Source organism: Lolium perenne, chromosome 4 (assembly GCF_019359855.2).
Source record: "Lolium perenne isolate Kyuss_39 chromosome 4, Kyuss_2.0, whole genome shotgun sequence".
NCBI classification, from domain to species: Eukaryota; Viridiplantae; Streptophyta; class Magnoliopsida; order Poales; family Poaceae; genus Lolium; species Lolium perenne.
Genome location: NC_067247.2, coordinates 134,087,795 through 134,107,120, shown reverse-complemented (window position 1 = coordinate 134,107,120; position 19,326 = coordinate 134,087,795). Strand labels below are relative to the sequence as shown.

The 19,326-nt window shown below is 41.0% G+C and overlaps 2 protein-coding genes across 4 annotated transcripts; both read left to right on the top strand.

The window, feature by feature from the left end:
• Positions 1-589: 589 nt before the first annotated feature.
• On the top strand, positions 590-5,054 carry LOC127293964 (uncharacterized). 3 transcript variants are annotated; one of them, XM_051323691.2, is made up of 10 exons: positions 590-1,171; positions 2,152-2,287; positions 2,418-2,551; positions 2,776-2,975; positions 3,083-3,364; positions 3,484-3,542; positions 3,634-3,670; positions 3,758-3,980; positions 4,089-4,235; positions 4,304-5,054. In XM_051323691.2, the coding sequence occupies exons 2-10, from the start codon at positions 2,164-2,166 to the stop codon at positions 4,730-4,732; spliced, it is 1,635 nt and encodes a 544-aa protein (XP_051179651.1). In that variant the 5' UTR covers positions 590-1,171; positions 2,152-2,163; the 3' UTR covers positions 4,733-5,054. The 3 variants fall into 3 exon arrangements, with proteins under 3 accessions (XP_051179651.1, XP_051179650.1, XP_051179652.1); XM_051323690.2 differs by having other exon boundaries at positions 2,415-2,551; XM_051323692.2 differs by lacking the exons at positions 590-1,171; positions 2,152-2,287 and having other exon boundaries at positions 2,423-2,551; positions 2,658-2,975.
• A 4,299-nt stretch (positions 5,055-9,353) lies between these two features.
• Positions 9,354-17,356, top strand: LOC127293963 (uncharacterized). The gene is made up of 9 exons (XM_051323689.2): positions 9,354-9,785; positions 13,926-13,988; positions 14,092-14,187; positions 14,453-14,500; positions 15,410-15,481; positions 16,104-16,162; positions 16,346-16,436; positions 16,546-16,716; positions 17,156-17,356. Exons 1-8 carry the CDS (start codon positions 9,456-9,458, stop codon positions 16,681-16,683), a joined length of 897 nt encoding a protein of 298 aa, XP_051179649.1. The 5' UTR covers positions 9,354-9,455; the 3' UTR covers positions 16,684-16,716; positions 17,156-17,356.
• Positions 17,357-19,326: the final 1,970 nt, after the last annotated feature.

Genomic DNA, 19,326 nt, shown 5'->3' with positions numbered 1-19,326 from the left:
CTATGTGGTTTGATAATTCCAACACAAATTGTTCGTTTGCAAAATCCATACGCCAATCCAGCTCCAACGCAATGGTTCACGAATTCAGTTGGGTCCTTGCAAATTTATTCTTAATTGCACACTAACTTCATCTCGCTTTTTTTTTTTGCTAGAATGCTCTATTTTTCTTACGATGTTTTTGACGGTACTTTTTTTTTTGCGGTTTTCATTATTTTCAGGGATTCTTGTATATTAGATATTTCTAGTCACTAGGTCATCGCCGTGTGTTGCGTGACTTCTGTGATTTTGACAATACTCAAACATAGAAATTAAACGGTTGTGAGCAAGGTTAAATTTAAGCGGACCATAGGTATGGTTAGATCATCCTAGTATGATAGTATATAGCACATAAACAACCCAAATGGTTTGCCTATTGAAGAAGTCATTTCCCTGCGCAAGAAAATATGGAAGTAAGTCATTGCGCAAGAAAATACCAGATACTACGAGGTCAATCTCGCAAAACCTCCCCACCCAGGGAGAGCCAAAGCCCAGAGGCACAACGAGCACAACTTCGTTGCGTCTCCGGCGCCCGTCACTCACGCACACACACACACGGCTTTGAAAAGAACGGGAAGCGAGGAAGCAGAAAGGAAGGAGAGAAAGAAGGAACCAAAAAAAAACAACCCCTCCTCTCTTCACGATTCCGAGTCAAAAGTTGTTACGCGGCCAGTTTCAAACCCTTTTATACGTTGCCGCTCCCTGACCCCTCTCTCTGTTCCCTGCCTCATCAGATAGGTAGAGAAATTCCTTCCTTAGCTCGAGGGCCATGCCCAGTTCCTCCATTCCAAAGAAAAGGATGCCGCTTTAAACACCTGCTTTAAACCTCCAGTCCTGATTGATCCCGTATAAGTACTTGCCTTACTCCGTGCGCGTTTCCGCCATGGAAAGCGAGGGCAGGCCTTGTTCGAGATAGATACGGAGAAGAGAGGGAAAGGTTTTGGATCGGACGATGAGTAAGAAACGGAATTAATGGTGAGAGAGACCGGAACTAAGCAGTATCTGTTGGTCTCCCTTCTGGTTGTGCCGGCTTCAACAGGGTCGTCAAGGTGTGGTGGTGCGCCCAGAAGAGCAGCCCCGCCGGATATGCTTCCGAGGGAGGAGGCGACGTCTGGAAGATAAAGCTTCGAACCTGGTAATGATTATATCTCCGTTTCTGTTCCCTCCGATTTCTCTTGGACGCTCCGCATTACAGATTTCGGTAATCTAGTTCTAGTCTCCATCTCTCCGTTCTTGAGTTTCCAGAACTTGAACTGAATTTCTTCTGTAACGTGAATCCGGGGTTTGTTTACTCTGTTCCCTCCGTTCACTCGATTGCCGTTGAAGTTTCAGAGGGGTTTTCGTAGGATTTAATTACGTTCTAGGGGTTTCTTTTCGTTCGGGAATCGGGAGATTGCCATTGGAAGTTGCGGTACTACGAAGAAGAAGAAGAGTTTCATTGGAAAGAGAGGAACACCGAACTACTTCTAATACTAACCGTATGTATCTGAATTCTGAATTCAGTGCAGATTTTTGAGAACTTCGGTGCGTTTTTTATACAGTATCTTTTATACTACAATACTCTCTCTTTCTCTCTCCCTCTCAAATTTCAATTAACGCGGTGAGTGAGTAATAGTTCGATACTCCTAGATCATGAATTAAGCACCGCCATGATTTTTGCAATATTCGCAAGTAAATCGCCATGTCTCCAAGATTTCGTCCTTATGTAGTAGAGCGGTGTACTCCTCCTCCTACTCAATTAATGCCATGCGTTCTTCATGTCCAGTATCCGGAGGATTTTGTCTGTCTCGCAAGCCGCAATTAATGTTAGCCACGGTAAACAAACACTACAAGTATTCCACAGACGTTAAAAACCAAAGTCATCTTTTCCAAAAGTTGGTCCGAAGCGGCGGCAGTTTTCTTCGGAAATTAGGCAGAGGAGAGAAACTTCAGATGACATGGAAAGCACTCGGTGGCAGGTTGATCTGCGTATTGTCTTACTACACCTACGCATCCCTGTTTCAGTAACACCGCGAGCACATGCAGAGATCTAGTGATAGCTTTTGGTTTCTTCTTCTCCTTTTTGTTGGCCCGGATGAAGTTGGAGAGTAATGTTTGGAGCTTTTCTCATGGCAGCTTACCGGCGACATGGAATCGAGGAGATCGGAGCGGTTAGTGTTGCTGCTTTGCTTCTTTGCAGCCATCACATGCGCGCAAGCGCAGGCCCAAGCCACTCTACAAGGATCCAAAAGCTCACCCCACAGTGGAGCAGGTGAATAGCCTTGATCTACCACCTCATGAAACCTTCCAGATATTATTTCACCTTTCCAGTTATTAACATGCAAGTTAAGTTTGGTTTTGAAAGGTAATTGATCCCTGTAATTGTCTGTGTTGATCAGCAGGTAAGGTTTTGTTGGAGACGGGTAATAATAGATCGGATAGCGACCTTTCGAGGAGAACGAGAAGAATCGACCCTCTTGATGGCTTAAGGAAGTATGTGGGAGGGTATAACATCACAAACGAGCACTACTGGAGTGTAAGTTCTATTCTTCTCTAAATACAATCTGAAGAGCCATACACACCGCTTGCTGTAATCATACTGATTTTGCTGATAAAAATAACTAGTACTTAATTGATACCAGAAATGGCTGCTTTTGTGGTGTATCATGTTCATGATCGTGGCATAAAGGGATGATGCTTATCCTAAGTTTCCTTTTAAATGTGCAGAAAACTGATTGTCATTGTTGTTTACTTTTTCAGTCAACCATATTTACAGGTAGATTCGGATATATCATCGCGGCATTATGGGTTATCGGTGGTAGTCTTTTTGCGGGGTTTCTTCTTGTTTCGAAGATTTTCTTCGCCGAGAGGAAAGAAAGATATGGTGTCATTGACAATTTTCTTGACAAATACCACATTTTGTCTGTGATATGTCTCATTCTTCTTGCAGCTTTTGCCATGTAAGTTACTCAGCTCAGCTCAGCAATAATCCCATCGAATTACAGTAAAAAAAAAAATCCCATCGAATTCTCATCTGCTGTGACTAAACTAGTTGCTTCATTCGCAGAGTTGCATCATCAATCGCACTTTACGGCGCTGTAAGATTTCATTCTAGAGCAGAGTCCATCAAAGAGATCGTTGGTAGAACTGCGTTTGAGGCGGCGGCGACGATATACAACATTACAGGAGCCATTGAGAGGATGGAAAACACATCGAGGCTATACAGTAACAGCAGCAAAGCCTTCGATCATCTGAACTCCACAGTACAGACACTCAACTCTGAAGCCGTAGAGATTCAGGAGAAGGCCGAGAAGAACATGCGCTTGGCCAGCAAAGGCATCAACACCCTGTAAGATATTTTCGCAGGATAGACATGATTTTGATACAGTACTACATTACTAGTTTTTGAATTTATTTTAGGAAACCGCCTTATCATCAAGGTAACTAATACAGCTGATTAATTTTCAGGGAAGCTGTCACCATTTCAACCGTGACGCTGAATCTTGTCGCGGTTCTTGCATTGCTAGGTAAGTTGATCATAGTGAAATGTTTCTAAGTGAGAAAACGTGTCTTACATATAGCTGACAAGTAAATTAACACAGTGTTTCTGTATTGTAGTGGCAAGACCTCTAAGGCTACATAAATTGTACTACTTGTGAGTATCCTTCAACACCCATTAGAAGCTGAAAAATCTTCTTAAATTTCAGACAATATTCTGATGACGACAATCTGTTTGCAACAGGTGCATAGCCTTGTGCTGGGCACTGACAGCCCTCTTTTGGATGTACTTTGGACTGTATTACTTCTTCGACAAGTTTGCGGGCGACACGTGTGCGGCCCTCGAGGAGTACCAGCTGAACCCCAAGAACAGTACTTTGGGCACCATCATACCCTGCAGCGAGAAGCTGTACGGAGGCATGATCCTGCACAATGTTAGTGCAGGAATCCACGAGATCATAGACCAGGTAATCAACAAACTGTGTAAAAATCTCTCAAGCTGCGTTTAGAAGCAGAACAGACAGAGCTGGTAATTGGTATGCATCCAGATTGTTTCTGAATATTGATTTCGACAGGTGAATTCCAACATCTACTCGATCAAGTCGCAGTACGGCGTGAAGCAGCTAGACTACATCTGCAACCCGTTCACCGGGCCGCCGGAGTACAGGTACCGGCCGGAGAACTGCGCCTCCGGTGAAGCCACCATCGGTGATATCCCTCAGGTAAGCAAACAATACCCATCTGATCTTGACATGGCATTGATCATTGTTCTCACCTTCTTGTTCTGAAGATCCTGAAGAGGCTGACCTGCTCGGTTCTGGGCGGCGGCGCCAACTGCGCGCCGGCCGAGCTCTCATCGGCGATCGACTACGACATGGTGCAGACGTACACGAGCTCCATCCAGAACGTGCTGGACATCTTCCCGGGCACGGAGCGGCTGGTGAGCTGCGAGCTGGTGAAGGCCGGCTTCTCTGACATCGTGGGCAACCAGTGCGCGCCGCTGCGGCGTGGCGCGCGCGCGACGTGGGCCTCCCTCGCAGCGCTGTCTTCGGTCATGGCGCTGCTCGTGCTCGCCTCGGCGGCGCTCCGACGCCGCTACGCCGCCGACGACCGCCACTCGGTGAGGCATCTCACCTCGTCGTCCAACTCGGAGACGTCGGAGACCGAGTTCGCCGAGATGCACGCCAAGACAATGCGAGTTAAGGTCGTCGGGCCGTGATCGGGAGAGCGAGATCAAATTCTTTTTGCTGTGCTCTTTGCTCTTTGCAGGGGAGAAGTTGAGAGGCAGAGTAGTATACAGCCGGCGGGAGAGACTGATCCCGGAGAGATCGTCCATCGCCGGCGCGCCATTGACGCGAAATGTTTGGTTCCTTTTTGTGGGAGGTCTGGAGAATCCAGCCATACACCGTGCGCTTCGTATAGGAGAGGAAGATGAGAAATTGGTTTAATCATGTATATGGTCGGCAAAAATGATGATAATTGTATAAAAACTAAACATAGTTCATTTTACTTAGCATAATCATAGCCCAGTTTATTCTTTACCACGACGTAAGAGCAACTCTAGAAGGCTTTTCAAGGCCTGGTTCTTTTAGGTTCTGGCTTGGACAGAAACCACTCCGGCGTGAGCTGCCCAAAGAAACAACAAAGGAAACAAGATCATGAAAAACTTACGTCCGATTCTTTCAGCTTAATTTCACTATCCTAACTTATTTTCCAAGTTGTGTGATCATTAAGATCTAATCCTCATGGACTTAATATGTGTCGAAGTAACTCATACTGAATTATTTACATCCGTTTTTTTCACACATATGTTCCGAAGTTGGGAGGTGCTGACTTCTCCCAAATGTGAAGGAAACGGTGAAGCTGGATGCGTTCGGAAATGGGTTAAAATGAAGTTCTTTTCAACTTAAGCTTAATTTGACCAGAAGCTACTCTAAAAATCCAAACAAAATGGCTCTAAAAGAAGTGTCTAAAATAGTTTTAGAAGAACCCCTAAATTTCTCGAGAGACCATATAAACTCCAACAGAAAGGACTTGCCACCCAGGGATATCCTACCTAAAGTGACACATATGCACATCGGTTAAAGGAAATTACTCTAAAGAAATGGGAGGATGTCATTATTAGAGCAAACAAATAGCAATGATAGTGATTTGAAACTTCAAAAAGTCATTTTTTTATCCAAGTCAACTCACAACCCTAAAAAAGTCAACAAAAAATGTCAACCAAAAAACTGACGACAAAAAATGTCCATATAAAATTATGAAATTAGTTTTATAAACAAGCCCATTTTGACGAGAAAGACAAGCTGAAATGTGATTATCAAGCTTGTATATATTGACGGATAACTGGGAGTGGAGATGTGGTGTAGCTAGCGCAGTGTAGCAAATTGCCTCTCTAAACTTCAAATCCATACAATAATAATTCAACCTTCTATATTTGAAATAAATACAAGTTGACAACTTTTAAAGCTACCAATTTAAAATCTACAATTCAGGTACAATCGAAACTTAATCAACAAAATGGACCTCATAAGCATCATATCAACCCACAAATGGTTATCGTCATAGCAAGTTTATCATCCCAAATAGATGATCATCCATAATAAAAAATAATGTAATATAAAGGATTTTTTTTAAAAATCCAATGTAAAGATCACGACAAAGAAAGTTCACATATTGCTTATTATTATGAGCATCACACACATCACCATTCACATTGTGGTTATCAGTACCATTGCTATCTACACTTGATCCACTACAACTTGTCCTATAAGCCAAGATCTCGTAGTGATTTCCCAAAATGCTCTTACCTTCTCATCCATATCACACTAGGATATATCTTGATCCAAGCATCCTCAAGCCCTTCTCGGTCATGTACTTCTATGCCCATTCTTCAAATTCCTCTCACCGAGGGTAAGCCTACGTTCCTTAAAGATAGTCTTGTGTGCCTCCATTTCCTCAATGTGAGTCTCGTACTTCTCTAGGTTATTCTTCTTAGCCAACTCCATCTTTGCTTGAAGATTCTTCTCCACCATCTCCTTCCTTGCCTCAATCATCCCATCAAGCTTCTCCCTCAAGGAATCAACCTTTTCTTTTCTCCTCAACCTCTTATTGGCCTTCTTCTTCCTTCTATCTTCCCTTTGTTTCAGCCTAGAATATGACTCTCATGCCCCCTTTCATCATCATATCCTTCATCGTCAATTATCTCACTAGCATCATCGTCATGTCCTTGAGATGATGGATACAACTCTCTTGCCTCTTTGTAGGTTGTCCCCATTCCGGAAATCTTATTTTGGGTTTCTTCCACTTCGTTCCAAATCGTTGAGGGATACATGACCTTAAAAATATAAAAATATATTGATCTTCCCCTAAGTTTAGAGGATAGCGGGGTGTTTCTACATGGTCTATTATTAAGGGGTGGTTTATTTTCTATTTTATTTTAAGGGGTGGTTTCCTTTTTATGTTTATTTTTTTAATTAGACTTCCATGTTATTAAAGGTTGGTTTCTTTTTCTACTTTTAGGATATGTGTTTAGTGGGCACATAAATGTCCATACTTGATAGACTAACATGGGTGGCTAATTGAACTCGTAGTAAAGTGCGAAGAAAATGAACACGTATTTATTTATTTATTTATTTATTTATCATTACATTAAATGTATGACATGTTTCAAATATATTTCATAAGGTGTATTATGCAATTCCTGCAAAATATTATTGTATTGATATATATTTTTTATATTCTAAAAACTCCATGGTTCATGATTATGATGATTTAAAAGAATCTTTTTAATAATGACTAATCGAACTAGGGCACATGCCCGGGTGTTTGCATTTTCCCTATAGAGAGTGCATATGCATGCATGTGGACATTTGATACCTGATTGCTGACAATATTCTTCCACAAAAATTAGTACCACTAAGCTTAAACGTTCATACAGAATACCAGATAAAACATGCCAAAATAGTTATTACAATGTGGCAAGTAAGTGACAAAGATTTGGTAATTATCGATGATTTTTTTCCGGCTAAAGATGGCGAAACAAGTTCTACTTTCGAAACCCTCATCGCCAAAAAGTAAATAGCGAAAATGAAATATCATTAACATTAGTAATTGAAGAGTTGAAGGTTTATAAAACTTTAAGATAAACTATGGAATTGCATATAATGCACCAATGCACATTGGAGGGAGCTCTTATACTCTGTTATAGCTGTCTCCTTCCACCATGGGCTGCTCCCAATGCAACCCAAATTATATGTTTTTTCTTTTTTCTTTTTTTTATTATCTTCTATTTTCTATTTCGCCTTTTCTTTTTAATTTTATTTTTCAATTTTATTTTATGTTTTATTTTCTATTTTATTTTTCAATATGAATATTTATGTTATATGAATATTTTTCTAAAAGAACATTTATCTTATTTGAATGATTCTAGTTTTGAATATATATGTTATGTGAATGATTTAAATTTGCTTTATATTATTTGAACATTCTAATATTTGAATGATGTTTTAAAGGAACACTAATCTTATTTAAAAATGGAAAACTATTACTCCCTCCTATTCATATTACTTGATGCTAATATAGATGTATCTAGACACATTTTAGTTGTAGATACATCCATTTTAGCATCAAGTAATATGGATCAAGAGGAGTATGGAAATAGTAATAACAACATTTTTGACACAAAATTATTATTAACATTTATATTATTTAATTTAAAAACTACAAAGGTTGTTTCACAACATAAATTTTTTTAACTATGAAAAAATAATTATAAAACTAAAAAGAAAGGAAAAAGTGAAAAGGAAAACATAAAATAAAAAAATAACGAGAAATAAGGAGGAAAAGAAAGTAGACATAAAAGAGAGGAAAAAGAAACATAGATTAAGAAAGAAAGAAAGAAATATTAAAAATTAAAATTAAAAGATAAAATAAAGGAAAGAAAAACAAAAGGTAAGCAAAAAAAATCGAAAATAGAAACCTAGGAAAAACTGTGAAGAAGCCCTAAGAAACTCATCATTTATCCCCGCGTGAATGAATTAAATGTGCCGACCCTAAACACCCAACAACTTGTGTAGGATGGATTCCGTCGCACGATTGAGCGCCAAATACGGAACCTATAAGGGCTGCTTCGGTCTTTTGTGTTGGTGTTTTGTTGTGGTTTTTTGCTGGTTTTTTTGTTGAGATTGTTTTCTAGTGTTCTACTCAACTTTTAGGTTATTTTTGAAATTTTTCCAGATCGAAAGAAGTTTAGATTTGAAATTAGGTAGTTGAAAAATTATTCAAAATTATTTTGTTTTATTATTATTTTTTAAAATATTCAAATTTGAAAATTCACCTTTAAACATTCTTCAGATTTATAACTATCAAGTTTAAAAAATGTTTAGTAGATGTGAAAAATAGTAAAAAGAAACAGAAAAACTCGAAGGGAATTAAAAGTACCTGAATGGGCCGCGACCGAACTAATTCCCTGACCATACCTGGCCATAGGCAGCTCGACCCGAAGTCCAGCCATAAAAACTCGGGTGTGGACCTAGAAATGTTGGCCTGACAATTGGGCTAAGTCGGCACGGGTAGCCCAAAAACACTGTTTTACACTACGGCCTGGCCCACGGCCCAACGAGCTTGGTGGGTATTTGGTCGGCCAGGCTAGGCTTGGGCCTAAATTTTCAGCATCGGGCTTTCCTCGGCCGGCCCTAGGCCCTATATCCCTGACATGCGTGGGGTATGCGGGTCAGCCCTAACCCGGCCCATCTATGAAGTCCTTCCTCCAAGAATCGGTCGGTCATTAGGACCGGCCCAAACCCTTATTGGTCCAGCTCGTATCTTAGCGAAGTCCACTGGTACCAAAACTCTTCATCAGAGAAAAAAATCCTTCAATCCGCTTACATCACCTCGGCCGGCGGTGCCGCCGATCTCCCCCAAAGTCTTGCTCCAAAGCCATGGCCATGCCGCGCCGCTCTCTCCTCCTGCTCCTGCTCCCCCTCCTTCTCCTCTCCGTCCGCGCCTTCCAGTCCGACGAGCTGCTCCTCCACGACGACGACGAGTTCGAGGGCGGCATCCGGCCCTCCCCCGTCCCCTCCCAGCCCGCCTCGCCGGCGCCGGTGGTCTCGTCCCCCCGCCGCCGATCCGCGGACGCAGCGCAGGCGGCAGGCGCCGCGGAGTCCAACGCCGTCCAGTTCACGCTCGAGCACGACCTCGGGGCCGGCGCAGGGTTCACCCCTGCCGGATCCTTCTCCGCGCGCCTCAAGTCCTCCGCCCACGGCTCCCAGGTTTGCTTCGACCTCACTTCGGTAGCTTCCTTCCCTACCTGTTTGCTCGATATCGTCGTTGTGTCTCCCCCGTTGCTTGCTGATCTGTTGGTTCCTCTACTTCCTGATCCCGTGGTTTGTGGACGGCTAGGTTGCTGGTCATGGTTTGGTTGGACCCTGCCTAGGGCTAGATTTGGTTGATTCTGTGCCCTCATCAGTAGTTTGCTCGGTGAAATGCGTGATTCAAATTGCTAGGAAAGGTGAACTACAGATCGGATCTGGGGGGTGGTTATTTTGTTTCATTTGTTACTCCTTTTGACGCATGTTTACTTGTTTAGTAGGGAAGGTCAGGAAGGAGTGGCTTGAGATTGGGGGTGGAGGGGGTCAGTCTGTTAATTCTTCAGTTAGGAAGCCTATCTGTATTGTCGGAGCTATTAAATTTAGGATTGATGATTTGTTAGTTCATTCAGTTTAGCCTGCTACTCCTATACTACATAGCCGTGGCCTCTAGTCACCTCGGGCAAAGTCGATAGAAGATTATGAGCTGGACAATGGGGTTCAAGGCATTGTTTGCTTGATAGTCAAGCTTTACCACTTCGTTTGTGGTTGCCCAACATTGGGCGGACACACTCTGTGCCGTGAAAGAAATTGGTCATCATTAGATAGAATATAGATCACGTCAGACCAAGCTAAGTGATAAGACCGTGTTACAATGCCACGTTTATGATGCTCAACAAAAAGCTCACCGTGGACAGTTGTCGCACTTTGCCAAAGGCGTAGCTACTATTTACTCCATCGGCTTTTGGGACTGAACATCTCGGTTTGCTGCATTACAGGTCTACAATGCAAAATTTCTATCTCTACGTGTGTCCTAGCTATTTCTTTGCCTAGCTAAGCTAAGCTAAGCTAAGATAGTTTAGTATTATTAGATATTCGTACCAACCAATTATCCCAAAAGAAGATCTAATAGAAATGGGGATATAACATACTTAACACCCTCCTTCATATCTGTCGTAGACAAGACCTCCCCTGACGCCCGACGTGGGTGTGGATAAGTTGGGGATTAACGGTGTGGGGACTAAGAGTCGGACCCAAGACCTGGGTGCTCTGATACCACATTAGATTAATGTACTAGCCAACGCAACCAAAAGTCCGAACTGATGTAAATGGCTAGGCATTATATTTCAGCACCCTCCTCACGTCTAGGGCTCGTCAGACCTTAGACGTGGGATCAATGAAAGGCCACAACCATTTTATTTAGTAGTGCATTGGCTGGGTCATGAACTTGGGACCTCTTAGTTCTAATACCATATTAGATATTCCTACCAACTAACTATACCAAAGACCGATCTAATAGGAAGTGGAGATACTTCCCTTCCAAAGTATAAGATGTGCATTCACTATCGAAATCCATGATTTGACCGTAAATTACTCATACAATAATTATTCAATGATTACAAATCAAAATCATACAAAACTTCTTTGAATACGAACCTTCTTTCGAATACGAATCTAACGGTATCTATTTTGTGCAACATAAACAACATATCATTGGACTACTTTTTGGAATGGAGGTAACATATATCACTGTATTTCGCCCATCCACATCCCACTTAAACTCATATTTATCTGGTTGTCTTAAGCTTGTGTGCTGGTCATGAATGTTTAGCTTGTCAATCTACTTCAGTCAGAACAAAAGGTGCATTATTTGGAGTGTAGAGTTAAGATTACAAGCCTATTTGTGTATGACTTTTGAACCTCTGCAAGTTTACTCTGTATCTCCCAACCTGGAGAGTGGAGAGATGTTTATACTTGCTACTCTTACACATTCTCTAGGCAGATCACATTTTGATTTAAAATAACAGCCTTCGGGAGTTGGAATTATATGTCTAATTTTCCTATGTTTTCTGTTTGCTTCTTAATTGCGTAGTTGTCACGTTTACTCTATTGGTGGAGTAGATGAGGAATAAATCATGTGGTTGCAGAGATTTCTTGTGACATATAGTGCTCTAGCAAAGATTGTGATTTGCGATGTCATTCGTTGGTTTGCTCATATGTTGCAGTCCTATGTCCTGTAGGTTGATCACTCCGTGTGTTCTAGTATTTAAATCTTGCATCTAAACTGTGATATATCTTTAATACCGTATCAGATTTTTAAATTCTATACATCCTAGCTCGATGTCTCATCGCATACGGATGGAACCAGATCCACTGCTGTGGCTACAAAATCCTGCCATCTGAAAATTGAAGTATTGATACTGGATGAGACTGGGTGCCTGATTTTCATGGCTTGATATTATGATAACCTGGATTCATGCAACAAGTGACACAACCACTACCTTGGTTACACTAATCTGTTGAGTTTAAGCTGGGCCAACTGACTTTGCTAGTAACCAAAGAAGACACCAGGATAACTGAGCTAAAAAAAAAATAACAAAAGGCGTGTCTCGTTTTAACAATTTAGCATTAAAACAGAGATTTGTTTTTTCTTAATTAAACACGATGTGTCTCTAGAGAATGGGTATATAGGTTAAGAACATCTGTCCTAGTTGGGTTGTTTAGAGTCATTAAAAATAGTTCAGAAGTTGTGGACACTAAGCATGTTGAGGCCAAACCTATTTGTTGTAAGTGCACAATAATAAATTACCTATGCAGCGTAACTCCAGAATCTAGATGCTGCTTCAGTTGTTGGTGAAAGTGGATTGATAACCTTTTCATCCATGTTCCCCACATGTGCTAAAGACACCTATATTATTCCGAGTTTAGGTGGAAGTGGATGGACAGATCTGAAAAGCTGCATGTGTCGGCTTCCTGTTCTTTTTTCGTAGTAGCTTTATCTCCTTGGTTCTGAGCTCTTCATGCATAATTATGAGAGCAAGTGAGGTTACTAGATATCAACCTTTTCTCATTAATTGGAGATTGACTTGTTAGTTGTTTTCTTCTCATGGCTGTGTTATGTATTGTTTGTATACTTCAGATATGTTAGTTGGGTTTGGGGAACGGGAGGGGGAAGTTTGTTTTATTTTTCTTCAGTGTGAATATTGGTAATATACACATTATTAAATAATTGTTTGATTATTTCTTAGTATATTTTCTTTAGCCTCCATGCTTGTACTTCAAAGGTGCGAGGTATTCGTGGTTAAAGCCTGATTTTTGTGCACCCTGTAATTATTATGATACATTTCACGACCCTGTGTTATTTCTGATTACGATGGCAAAAAGTGAATGTTATACTTGTTATACTTTGTTTAGTACTCTCGGTTTCATACTTTCGCTTTTTCTAGAGCTTTAATTCTGAGTTTCCATGATAAAAGTAGTTCCATTGAAGCTATTCCTTAGCATTTACATGGTAAGCTGCTGCTTATATGTCTTACATTTACAAACACCAAAAAATATCTATTATCTTCATGATCTCATCCCATGCAATAGAAGAGAGAGCACAATGTCACTGTCTGTTAAAAAGATGAGAAGGAATTTTTGTTTACCCCAATCAGCGAAATGGAATAATTAAACATTATTGGTACTTAGTCGGTTGGTCCTGCCTCCAAATTATCAAATGTAGCCTTCTATGCCAAGTCACGAGATTCTGTGCCATTTTGGACACCATTTGCAGCTATGCCCTAGGCACCTAGACATGAAGTCGTGTAGCTTGAAATTGACCAATGTCGCATTTAAAGCGCTTGTTCCTTTGAAAATCATGAGCTTGAAACCACCATAAGGCGATTCCGATGAGAGCCTAGGCTATATGAACAGCTGTTTGGTTACAAGGAGAACATTATGCGGTTGCTAGTATTTCGAATTAAATTTGCTGACACTGAATGATTTTGGGTCTCATCACTTGAAGCAAGGAAATCTATCGCGAATTATTGTCTTCCAGTTATTTGTTTGTTTCGTTTAGTTTTGTTCAGTTTTGTACAACGACTTTTCACTTTCATTCTATTGCTCAATTTAGGATGGTACTTTTGCTTCAGAATTATTGGTGGCTTAAATTGCTAGTATTTTGGAACGGGGTTATATTGACTACTTTTGTCTTTGAAAAGGCAACCGTGTCAACACTGCTCTGTAGTTAACCATATGTTAGGTTCCTATGTTCTTTCTTAACTATGAATGTAAGTGAGGTTGTATATATTTATAATATATGTGACTCCTTTTGTGGATCAGACTCTCACTAAGCTTCGCTTTACGAGGAATGAGTTGACTGCAAGTGAAAAAGATACATTCAAGGTACCTTCTTGTTTCCATTCCCACTTTTCTTGATTTCAATAATTTTTTGCTTTGTAGTTTACTCCAACTTATTTGGTCCTTCTGCATTTTATTGACATTACAGAAACTACTGAATGAAGATGGTTTTTATACAATAAGGCTACCGTCTAATGTGTTGGCTCCTACAGGAGAAGATTTCGTTTATTCCTCGATCAAAGCTGTAAGTTGTAGGGACTAATTTCAGGTTGTTTATCTTGACCTTGTTGTTGCTAAATGTTCTAATATTTATTATGGATTGAAATTTATTAGAACATACCAGTAACTATACTTAGTTAAAATTGCCTTGAAGCAAAGGCCATTCTGAGATGCCTATCTTATCAAAGAGGCATCATTTGTATGATTGGAATGTCTTACTGTTGGCAATTGTTTTTTTTTTTCTAAAGTTATGTTTTGGATTTCTCAATTGTGTACTCTCTGTTTTTCAGAGATGCATTCCACGTGACAGCTTGGATGAACATATTGTCATCCACATGGTAATTCTCTAGATTTCTCAATTGCTACTTGTAGATTCTCCTGTACAGTTGATTGCTTCACAGTCATGAAAGAATTTGTACATCTCAACGCTTTCCATTTTCTTTTTTCTGTTGATTGTTACATGTTCTGTATAATTTAGGGTAGTTCGAATTCATGTTGGTTGATTATTAGAAAAACGTATGTATTAGTGTCCATTATCCTTTCTGGACATTTTTCGTATTACAGTCAGTTACCATTCCCTTTCTGTTTGCACTAAAAAAATCCGTATTCTCTTCTGTAGATGATTGAGCCATCTTTAAAATGATCCCCTAATGCCCCCTTCCAGATATGGCTCCCTATACCTTTAAAAGGAGATTCTAGTTATTCTCAGCATCACTCACATAATTTCCTTCCCTAACAAAGCCGCAGCTTACGGCCTAAGTGCCTAACATTGTTCTGCTAGTCATTTGACATTAGGCCATTAGTATTATGTAAGTTTGGAGCCTGTATCCAAATTGGAATTCATCCTCATTTTCTATTGCACGTCTGATTTCTTTGCAGCCTGTATCCAAATTGGAATTCCCCGTATTGTTGTATTTACAACAACATATGGCCTAATTGGCCTTTGCTTATTCCTTTGAAACCATAACATGTACCTATCGTGTGGCATGTTGGCCTGTGGAGCTTTTAAAGATATCTTATATCATCCTATGTAGGTATGATATAAACCGGTCATACAACTGAATGGTAACATCTTTCTCAGGATGAAACACTTAAATATTTTCTGTAGATGAATGCTCGTAGATGTTTTTTTTTTAGTGTTTGGATCATATTAAGCTGTGCTGCCTTATTCTAATTCTGTACATGAATGTTTGTAAAAGTTCTCTTGGCTGCTTGGCTCATATTAAAATATGCTGCCTTATTTGCAGGATGGTGTAAATGTTTTGGCTGTTAATTATGGTTCTGTTGGTGGATGCCAGTATCCCCGGCCAATGAAATTAGTAAGTTATCTTGCTTGAAACCCTGTTTATGAAGTTGTATGCGGTTGATGATAAGAACCTATAACCTCTTGACTGTATTTCCCAGCAAATTAGAATTGGTCATTTGTTTTGTACAACTAAACAAGATACTATACAATCCTTTTCCTGTTTCAACATGACATTTGTTTGGTACAACTAAACAAAGTACAATGTAAGTTGTATCGCGAATTTTACAATTTGCCACACTTCCATTATTTGCCATTTATTGTGTCACTGAAATTTGGTGGTCATGTGGCAAATAATAGACACTTCAAAGAAAAGTGTGGCAAATCATAAAATATTCCGCTTACAAAAACCTCAAATATGTGTGTGCGTGTGTGTGTGTAGGGAACTTCCAATACTGAAAATATGATCTACATGTGGAAAGACTTCACCATAATAGCGTTATTTGCACTTATTATGTTTATTGATAGAGCTACCTACCTAGCTTTGGAAACCTCTGACATAAATATGTTGAGAGTTATACTTTACTTTGAACAAAAGTTGCTGCCCCCCACCCACCCCATCATGCCACCCTAATTGATGCTGTGTTCATGAACGAATGACAAATGGTTATATTTATGTGCTTAAATTCTTGTTTCAGCCATCAAAATGGACATTCAATTCGTACACTGTTCTGAAGACTGCTGAACAAGCACCAAGGTAAATCTCTGCTTTGCTATTGAGGTTGGGAAAACAGCAGGTAGAACACCTGAAAGCTGGCAATTCACATTCATATAAGCGGCCATTCCACAGTTACGAATCTATTGCTGCAGAACAGTCTCAAAGTTACCTTCTCTCAAATGGTACCTTGTTCCAAGTTCTAACTAAATTGTGCACTTGCAGAACTCCATCTTTTGTAGAGCAATTAATAGAAACCGAGAGTGGACTTGGTGAAGTCATGAAACCACCTGAGAAATCGTTCTGGGCTAAATATGTGAGTACAGTTACAAATATTGTTTTGTTCAACTTCTTTATTGTCTCTACATGGCTTGGAAAGTTCTTTGCTTATCCCTTGTATCTGACTGTTGCTTCCTGCTTTGCAGTGGATGTACATAATTCCTCTTGGTCTTATTGTCATGAATGCTGTCACGGCAGCAGCAAACATACCGGAGGAGCAAGCTGGAGGGCAGGGTCAACCTGCAGCACAAAGGGCGCCAATTGCTGCTCCAAGGAGAAGATGATGACTTCCTTCCTATATGCCTCCCATGTCATAGGTACTTTATGTGGCTAAGTACTTAAGTATCACATTTTTGTGCGGTCTTAATATGACGATGCTGTCATAAACATGCCTTCCTCTCTCTATTGCCTTAGCAACACCTGCATCTGTGGGAAGTTGCACATGTGCCCAAAGAAATGACTTTGGAGTACACATGACTGTTAGTAACATGTTGATATCAATTATCAAGCTTAGGATCTAGCAACATGAGCAGTACAGAACCAAGAGCCTTAATTCCATATTTGCCTAGGTTTCTCCAGAGAGTACTCTTATACTCAACCAAGAATATCTTTATTTTGGTTTCATTTAGTAAATTAATTAATATTAAATCAGGAATGCTCCTGTTGCCTAGTTTTTTATACTTATGAACAACATGTTCTTACTAAAGAACTATATACGAAATTGCAATTCACAACTGTAATTTTATGCTGTTTCAGATTCAAAGAATGGACAGGAGATGGACCTGTATGACCCTCGCCAGAATAGGAAGCCGTACCAGTAGGTGACAAGACCCACTTCGGTTTATTTATGCATTCAGAAACCCACCCTGTTGTAGAATTGTCAGAAAGGTCTCTTGATCTCATCTAAACACACATATTTCTGCCTGTTGATAGAAACTGTGACAAGTTTTTAACTCAGCGCCACTGTATGCGTTGATCTTCCAAACTAGCTTATTTTTACCAATGTCAAACATGGTATGTTCTGCTGATAATCCTCCTTTATCACGTTCTCTTGGTTCTAGCATGATTGCTGGTTTGACATTTTGCCGTTTCTCAAGTTTCTCATCTTCTTTACTATTAAACGGGGATTGGTGGTGTCCGTACGTGAAAAGTTCCTTGGTACGTCAATTAAACCGGCAGCCTTAGCGATTGGATCGGATCTAAATCGAATAGTTAGCCAAGAAAAACGGCAACCTTAGCGACCTGGTCAGACTACCAAAAGAGAAAACCAGAACCTAGCGATCCGAGAAAACCCGTTGCCTCCAGAACAGAAAAACCGGCTATAGGAGGGAAAACCAGCGAAGGGATCTCTATTGTCTGATTAGCGAGGTGGTACTAATGTGTTTCTTCTGTGTTACGGTTACGGTGATTGATAGGGCGATTCCTCTGCTATGATGTACTGGGCCGAACAAATTCACTGGTCCCTGCATGACTACTCGTACGGACATGCTACATCTTTTTTCTTCAAGCAGATTTGGCCCAAATCTTCTTTACTATTAAACGGGGATTGGTGGTGTCCGTACGTGAAAAGTTTCTTGGTACGTCAATTAAACCGGCAGCCTTAGCGATTGGATCGGATCTAAATCGAATAGTTAGCCAAGAAAAACGGCAACCTTAGCGACCTGGTCAGACTACCAAAAGAAAAAACCAGAACCTAGCGATCCGAGAAAACCCGTGGCCTCCAGCAACAGAAAAACCGGCTATAGGAGGGAAAACCAGCGAAGGGATCCCGCGAGCCCTCTCTATTGTCTGATTAGCGAGGTGGTACTAATGTGTTTCTTCTGTGTTACGGTTACGGTGATTGATAGGGTGATTCCTCTGCTATGATGTACTGGGCCGAACAAATTCACTGGTCCCTGCATGACTACTCGTACGGACATGCTACATCTTTTTTCTTCAAGCAGATTTGGCCCAAACATGTTAGAAGCTGACCCGAGAACGCAAAGACAGGTATGGAGGCCATGTCCATAACTTGTACCACGTTGTCTCACGGCACTGCTCCTGCAAATTTATACTCCGACCACACGACTGAGTGAATTTGACGTTTTCATGTTTTGTGTTGGGCCCTACAAAGTACTTCCTCCGTCCCATTGCATTTGGCTTTTTATGCGTGTCTAATCTTTGACCATTAATTTGGCCCACATTGCATATGTTATTTGTTATAAAAATTATACCATTAAAAATTATTTTCAAATACGAATTTATTGGTATAATATGCATGGCGTATTTTTTTGTGAAATTAGTTTTTAAACCTAAAACTTAATGATTGCTTTATGGGCCTCAGATGTGGCCCGCCACGAACGTCAAGTCCCTTCATGTTGTGGCTCCCCGAACTTCTCTGACTCTAGCAACGCCGCCACCGGTCGACGTAGACTGTGGAGGAGATAGGCACCGTCGTCTAGCAATCTCAAACCCTGCACCGAACCGGCTGACTTCTGATGAATGCTGCAATCTCCATCGAAAATGACACCCTACGGCTGACCCATGTACAAACCTCCAGAGCTCCGTGATGGTACCAGAGCAAGCGCCTCCACTACGGAGAAGAAGCTGGAGGACAAAAAATATGTAGCAAGGCCCTCGTCTCCGCCACGATGGCCTCGCCTGGAAAAACAAATCTCGATGCCTCCGAAGAGCCGGCGAGCACACACATCCACTGGCTCGTCGGGCTCGTCGAGGTGGGGATTGTGCCAGGACACACGTTATTTGCCGCTGCGCCGTCTCCGCCAGCAAGGCGTCATCGCTGGAAACCTTACTTCTAACCTATCTACGTGCCCAACATGAAGCACCGGGGTTCACCTCCTCCTGCCGCCGGAGCGACGAGCGGAGGAGCGAGAAACCTGCGGGTTCGCCGGCAGAGAATGTTGAAACTATGGTCGCCTCACTTTCGC